The sequence below is a fragment of the Sardina pilchardus genome, chromosome 2, assembly GCF_963854185.1.
Source record: "Sardina pilchardus chromosome 2, fSarPil1.1, whole genome shotgun sequence".
Lineage (NCBI taxonomy): Eukaryota > Metazoa > Chordata > Actinopteri > Clupeiformes > Clupeidae > Sardina > Sardina pilchardus.
The window spans coordinates 14,548,277-14,556,332 of NC_084995.1; the positions used below are offsets into that span (position 1 = coordinate 14,548,277).

The following is an 8,056-nucleotide window of genomic DNA, read 5'->3' on the forward strand; positions in this document are numbered from 1 at the left end:
ACTGCCATTGGAAGCCGTTAAGCGATAATCTTGCCAGGATCGTCTTCCCTCAAATAAGGAACCTGAAGAACCCATAACGACACAGAGCACAATGCATATCCAGTCCAGTAGTATGTGAGCTCATCAGAATATTGAGCTTCTAGAGCACTACTGAAATGTGTGAATGTGTGTATGTTTCTCGAATCAAAACCTGCCTTCAACAGTGTAGTGTTGACAAAGTGTCGACAAAGCCATTGAGTTAGTACATTAAAAATGGATGAATCCTTCTATGTGATGCATGGCAAGGTATCCTCAGTAAACTCTTAATGGTCATGGAGAACGAGTCAGCTAATCTGAGGCTTGAGATAGACCATAGACCTTCAGAGGTAAAGGACAGCTGCTTAGATGAATTCTATGAGGGCATAATTCAATCAGGGTTGGAGCGGTTTGGAGCTCAAAGACATGTCCTGGTTTGAACTGTAAAAGACAACATCTCCCATGATCAAACCGAGAAGATTTTAGCCCCTTTGGTTCTCCGCTACCAAACGGCATCAATTTCTGACAGCCGAATAAATAGAGATAAAGATAAAGATAAATATATTCAATAAGAGTCAACTCTCTATTCTTGTCTGTAGGTGGAGGAGGAAGGCCTGGAACAGAGCAGGTTCTAGAGTTCACTGCCAGGGGCTGTTATCCAGACACCAGCGCTGCTGTTAGGTCAAGTACCAAAGGGTTAGCATAGCTTTAGGCCCTATATCTAGGTATCTATGCAGAGCCACTTGGGCTAACTCAGAAAATAGAGTTCATGATATCAACTTGGATTGTGTGTGTCTGTGTGTGTGTGTGTGTGTGTGTGTGTGTGTGTGTGTGTGTGTGTGTGTGTGTGTGTGTGTAAATATGCATCCAAGCTCATTGTGTGAGGTTGTGTATAGAGAGGCATGTTAAAGAGGAGGATTGCAAATGTAGCTCACTAGTAGTCAGGACATTTTGTTCAAGGCATCAACTTGTAAATTTGCTTAATTTCCTTCGATCTGTAGCTCTCATTTGTAGGAGAAGGCAAATATTAAAAAAATACAAAGTGAACTTTGAACACAAAGAACAGAATACATTCTGGGGCCTTAACTCTCTCTTCTGCAGTATCCGTAAGCATGAAACCTTGAAATGTTTGACAGGATCATGGGATAAGTTATGATAATCATATTCGTCCTACTCAAAGCTCATTTACATGCACAGCTGCTCTACTTTCCCTGGGTGTAAAAAATACATGAAAAAGGGAGACATTCAACCCAGACACAAAGAGAAGGACACAAAGGCCGGCTATTCAGAGGGAGGGGGCACGTATCAGTGGTACACACAGGGCCAGTGTGTGTGTGTGTGTGTGTGTGTGTGTGTGTGTGTGTGCGTGCAGGTGTGTGTGTGTGTGTGTGTGTGTGTGTGTGTGTGTGTGTGTGTGTGTGTGAGTGTGAGTGTGAGTGTGAGTGTGAGTGTGAGTGTGTGTGTGTGTGTGTGTGTGTGTGTGTGTGTGTGTGTGTGTTTGTATGTGTTTGTGTGTATCTGAATGTGTGTGTGTGTGTACTGTGGGGAGCTGGGGTATGTACCTGGCTGATGGAAGTTGGGGGAGAGCTCGCGAGCCACTGCCCGGGCGATGTCCGAGTCCTGGCTGGCCTGCAGTGCAGACTGGTCAGCAGTCTCTGCCTTGGCCCTGGCATGGGACGTCCTGAGAGGAGGAGAGAGGGAGAGAGACAGAGAGAGATAGAGGGAGAGAGAGAGAGAGAGAGAGAGAGAGAGAAACAGACAGACAGACATAGAGAGAGGGACAGAGGGAGCGAAAGAGAGACACAGACAGAGAGAGAGAGAAACAGACAGACAGAGAAACAGAGAGATAGAGAGACAGAGATAGCAGAGGGAGAGGCAGGGAGAGAAAGAGAGAGAGCAATTGAATGGAGGGGGGAGGCGATGGTTGGGGTAAGACAAGGGGATGGCACTGCCAGATACTGAGTGAGGAGGGGAGCTTGAACATGAGATAAGCTGCTCTGCAGATCCCCTCTGCCAGCTCCAAAACAATAGCTCCACACCAAGAGGTTCGGGGGAGCCACGTCCTGCACAAATAATAAACTCCTTCTTTAACAGATGGTATTATCCTCAAGTGACTTTTTTTCTGTAAAACGCTAACATAAAAGACTGCCAGAGGAGGAGGAGGGGGCATAGCTTGTACATGCCACTCTAATTTTAGTCCTTTCTAACATTGCATCCCTTCAGTGGGATCTGTGGTCTGGTTATTCATGCCCATCTGTGCCAAATCACCTTGTGGACTCTTCCAGAAAGTCTTATCACTTTGGATGAACCCACTTGGGAGTGTGCTGGTTGCCTGACATTGCCTTATCTATGAGGCTGTATTCGGAAAAAAAAAAAAATCCTCCAATCCAATGAAGCATTATATAGTCTGTCTCATACAGACCATCAAGGTTAAAAATAAACATTCAAGACAGAGTGTGTATCAATCCTTTCACTTTCCTCAGAAGCACTAAGCTTGCTTTTAAAGGATTACAGGCCTCCCCCCTTGTGATAAGCTTTGTGAAACACAAGACAAACTGTCCTTAGACATCAAAGTGAACTGAATGTGTAAATTCTAAATATATATTCAGTATATACAGTATATATGATATATATATATACTATTCTCTAAGAGCTCACCAGTGATCTGTTTTGTTTTGCAAGAACATAGAGATTATTTCCTATGAACAATATCACATATTCTATTCCATAAACATATTTCTTTATACAGCGCAGTTCTATTATTAACGGTGTGTTTCTGCATAAATTAGTTATGGTTTAGGAACCTATAAACTATCTGTCAGACCACCCTGGGCTGATTACCGAGGCTATATGAAGCATGGCACTGTTGTACTAATTACCTGTTATCTTGATCACTGTAATTATTACAGAACAGCTCATGTATATCTTCTCTGCTGTGACTGACACACCCGCATACGGATGCATCCATCTATCTGGACTCCAGAGGATTTCCCAAAGAGATGGATGGTGCCAGTGACATTACTCAGCTGACCACCACCACCAGTCATTATTACCTAACCGGCATCAGATCTGTGTCTTGCCCGTCCTCATTACATAAGGATCTCTTGCCCACACAAATGGAGCATTTCAGTCTATCTTGGGTGATAGCTTGATAAGCTGTACAGCGCAACAGCTCCCCTACTCAATCTATTCCCATTCAGTGCTATGGCACTCAGTATGTATTTGGACTGACAAGTCATTTCAAGCGTCCGTTTTAAAGCATTGCTTGTGCTCTATAAACGCCCGGTGGTGGACGTGGTATGAAGCACACTGAGCCAGGGACCATCTCCTTGGTGACAGAAGGAGCACTTGCAGATATTCTGAGGTTTTCATTTGGCAGCCGCCATCTCTCTCCATCCCCCCCTGCCGCCCCACCCCCACCTCCACCTCCACCCACTCGCTCCAACTATCTCACACAAGAGCTCCGATAAAGATGTCAAGAGCAGCACATCCTGCCTTCCACAGAGGAGCTCGCGCACACACACACACACACACACACACACACACACAGTCCCTTCATGTTCTCTGTGCTAACGTTCATCCCTATAGGCAAGCGGTAGGAGCACAAGGGTTTGTGAAATGGTTCTGTCGTAATTAATTCAATCATTATGACTCATTCGCACCAGGGGCGATGTGTGGAGCATGTTGCGAATATTTTAGCAGGTGATAATAACTCCGTAGAGGGGGAAAGATTCTTCAGGATCTCCATCCCAATATAATGCATTAGCCAACCGTCATCATATTCTATTTGCCCCTTAAACACACCAAATATAGAGAAGGGCATTAGTTTACACTTAATTGAGTATTAAACTCATTAAGCAGGGGTCGTGGTGAGGTATTCAACGAAGAGGATGTTGAAGAAGCCCCGATGGAGGTTTTAAAGTATAAAGATCGAGGCCATTTGAGAATGTTGTTCCAGATGGTGATATCACCTTTCTCACCCGCTTCATCTACTCCATTTTCTTCCTGAACATTCCATTGCTTTGGGCTCCTTATGCCCTTATTTAACATTCAATGCCAGTCATGGCTTGCTCAGTTCCCTTTCTCAGGCCTGCACACCTGTTCTGAGCTGTGAGGTGAGATAGCCTACACCTACAGACTGACGAGTGAACAAGAATGACAGTCACCGGCCTAGACAGACACAAACTACAATGTATTGTGAAACCACACTGCACCGACGAAGTTCTGAGTCATCTCAGTTGCAGGTCAAATAGACATAATCTCTCTCTCTCCCTCTCTCCCTCTCTCTCTTTCTGTCTGTCTGTGTGTGACTCTCTCCCTCTCTTTCTCTGAGTACTCCAGCAGATGATAGCGGTGGCACAGATGGAGTCGCCACTACAGAGCTGTGCTGCTGTCTTGCCTTATTTAGTCAGGCCCTGGTGCTGACACACTGGAGACAGAGCCCACGTGTGAGAACACCGCCGCCAGTACCAGGAACTGCCCTCTTCCCCTCTCACCTCGGTCTCTCTCGCGCTCTCCCTCTCTGTCTCTCTCACTCTTTCACCCTCTCCCTCCCTCCCTCCCTCCTCTCTCTCTCTCTCTCTCTCTCGCTCTCCCAGGCCTCCAGTCGAGCGACAGAAGTCACTGGCGCAAGCCAAAGCCCCTCTCCAACTCCCTGCGCATTCTCCAGCGTCTCGGCCGCGCTTATCGCTCCTCTCCGTCACCATCTTCAAAGGCACGGCCAGACATTTCACTCATTATGCGGCTCTGGGACACTTTACTATTTCATTAGCTGCGCTGGGTTGCGTAAGGCCTCATTATTAGAGCTCACATTAAAATTCATAGGCTTGGCCATCGACTGTGTGTGTACGAAGCACATGTTAATAAGGTGTTTCTATTACAGATCCGACAATGTGACCAACAGGCGAGCGTTGCCAGAGCCGGGAGAGAGGACGGCCTCAGAGATAAGCAAGGGTTAGTGGGGCAAATCGAGAGGAATGCCTGAAAGCTCTTAAACAGGTCAAAGGCGTGTCTAATGTGACGTGTCATGACTACATGTTTAATCACACTGCTCCTAAGAAAAACATGAGTAGGCCTAATGTCTGATCATGTCCCAACACGAAGCTAATTCTGAATGCGTCAGCAACCATGGCACAATAAACAAAGCCCAGGGAGGCTTTTCTTGTTGCCTAGCCATGCCTCTCACATGTCTGATATCGATAGTCAACATCAAAGCATTCTCTGGACAAATACACGTCTGGATCATTACTCATGCAGCTTAGTATGTTTTTTCTCGAGGTGTGGAAGCATGTCATGAGAAGACTCATCTTTCATAACGTTTCACTGAGACGCAGCTCAGCCATCCCAAACCTGCAATGTGTTAGCGTCAGTTAGCCTCCCCACGTCCTAACATGAACCTGAGCTAGCGTCCCGGGATCATGTGACTACATCATTGGGTTGCATGAATGTTTAAGTCATTAATGCATTAAAGCAAATGAAATTATTGAAATAAACTGGCAATCAACTGTGATTTCAGAGATGGAAGAACAGCATAGAAATTGTAGTATAAAATAATTGTGACTTGTATTTTGCTTTAAACTATACTTTCAGTACTCACAGGTATTATCCATAATAACCCAATATTCTACATTTATTTCATTTTATGTAGCCTACAGTGCAGTTCAATAACTACAACGTAAAAAGCTTTGGCACTGAATAAACAGTATTCATTAAATAAATTGTCATAAATAAAATAAAAAAAACACATGCATCAACCAGCCAATGTGTAGTTATATAAGGTCTCTATCAGTGAGATGTTCACAGATGATAACAGAGATGTTCAGTACCCCTGCTGATTGCACTCACTCACCCTATCACTTTCTGGGTGAGACAAGCCGTCCATAAAGGGTCAAACAGCTGAGCGCACCACAAACCGCACTCTCTATCATTTCACAGACAGTCGCCTATCTCTCTCAGGTCTCCATCCCCACCGAAGCCTCACCCCTGCCCTGGCCCCTGTGCACTCTTCTGGATCCGTATTGACCAGCTGATCAGCATTAGAGAATGACCGGCGGTCATGTAACAGCCCTCACCCACTCCAGCTATACTCCACCCCGCCGCTACGTAACGTTAGCACTGGCCCGTATATCAGAAATATCAATAGATTCAATACAACACGATATTTCTTACACAACATTTAACCATATTCAGAATATTGAGTATGGTATGTGTAATATAGTGCTAGGCAGGCTAGCATCTGTGTGCGTTTAAAACTGACCACGTTCTAACAAGGAAGAATGTTCCAGCTCCCCCTCTCTCTCCCACACACAAACACAAACACATACACAATCCTTGGAAACGCCCGGAGTGTAGAAAATGAGGGAAAGAGGGCTCTATATTCTTTAACCAATCCTCAGAGTGTTGTCCTCATCTTCAGTCTAAGGACTGGCCTTTAAACACTTCACCACATCTTCAGTTGTAGCTAGTGAATAGCAAATGGGAGTTTGACTGTCAGATGCATCATAGTGCCCATCCTATCAAATTCTTCAATTATAATGAGGAGAATACAATTTATGAGAATTATCCATGGATAAAGCTCTTTCTGGGATTGTTTGATATCAGTAGATGTTAGCAAACTGTAAACAAGCAATTCATTTGGCTGGAGCAGTAATAATCTTGCTTAGTAGCCGGTTGTTACTTGAGTACTGGTAAGCTCAATTGATTCGACGTACTTTCACCCCTCGCTGCTTTATGATATATGGTGCTTAGGCCTGCAGTTGTCTTGGCCAGAACAAATGGTGTTGTTTTTTATCCAGAAATGTGTTTTTTATGCTCTGTACAGCCAAACTTATTTTGGTAGTCTTTGATAGCTATGCTGTGTGTGCGATTTGCTTTTATCTTGAACAACTATTTCGAGTAGTATGCTGTGTCTGCTTTTTTTTTGGTAAAAAAAAATAATGCTGATTCTTCCACAATGTAGTTGTTATTCTACCATATTCTATCATATACTGCCGTTCTCCTCGGCACGTTGAACTTCTTCCATAGGAGCCCTATAGCTGAGCCCTGTGTAAGGCTATTGCCTGTCTGTCTGTCTGTCTGGATCCTCTGCTTGCAAGACAGGAGCGGACAGCTTCCAGGGCCACTCTCCTCTGACTGTGCTGACCTCAGCAGGGCTGCACTCATGATAATTAAGGCAATCTATGGGCTCATTTTTAGGGATCATATCGCTGCCCCAGTCGCGGTCCTCCGCCATGGGAAATCCGACCCCCAAAAAGCTATAAAGCCCCACAGTTTACAGTACACAGCGCGCTCACGCAACATGAGGGTGTATTTTGGTAGAGGACGGATAGGGCTGGCAGGCGTGAGGTCTACAGGATGGAGAATTTAGATTCTGTGTGGAGTGTGAGATACAGTATGTGTGCTTTGGTACTGCTTTGGTGTTTTTTTGTTGACATTGTTGCGCATGTGTGTGTGCGTGTGTGTGTGTGTGTGTGTGTGTGTGCACGTGTGCGTGTGCGTGTGCGTGTGCGTGTGCGTGAGTGTGTGAGTGTGTGTGTATGTGTGTTTGTTTGTGTGTGTGTGCGTGTGTGTGTGTGTGTATGTGTGCATGTGTGTGTGTGTGCGTGCGTGCGTGGGTGTGTGTGTGTGTGTGTGTGTGTGTGTGAGGGCTAATTTTACCTTGAGGTGGCTATTTCCACTTTAGTCCTGGCGATGGCAGCTGCCCGGATGGCTCCCTCCACGGCGCGGTCGACCTTCTGCCTCGTCTTGGTGTTCTTGAGCGGAATGAGCTGCTTCTTGATGCCCCGCACCAGAACGTTATTTTTGTACTTCCCTTCCTCCTTGGTGCCGTCGGGGAATATCGTGCACCCGTAGCCGTGGCGCTTGTTGTTCGTCCACTCGCCCTCGTACTTCATGCCGTTCGAGCGCTCGCTGACGCCGAAGCCGTTGCGCTTGTCGCTCTTCCACTCGCCCATGTAGGCCTCGGTGGTGGTGGCGTCCACGTGGTCCTCGGACGGCAGGTAGTCGTCGGCCACGTCGCCGTCGCCGAAGCTGATGGTGGAGT

At 46.0% G+C, this 8,056-nt stretch overlaps 1 protein-coding gene across 1 annotated transcript in view; it reads right to left on the minus strand.

The window, feature by feature from the left end:
* Positions 1-8,056, minus strand: part of LOC134098220 (junctophilin-1-like) — a 13,179-nt gene that overhangs the window by 4,740 nt on the left and 383 nt on the right. The window contains exons 2-3 of the mRNA XM_062551221.1: positions 7,672-8,043; positions 1,578-1,696 (exon numbers count right to left, since the gene is read on the minus strand). Coding sequence (XP_062407205.1) covers positions 1,578-1,696; positions 7,672-8,043 — 491 coding nt within the window. The remainder of the gene's footprint in view (positions 1-1,577; positions 1,697-7,671; positions 8,044-8,056) is intronic.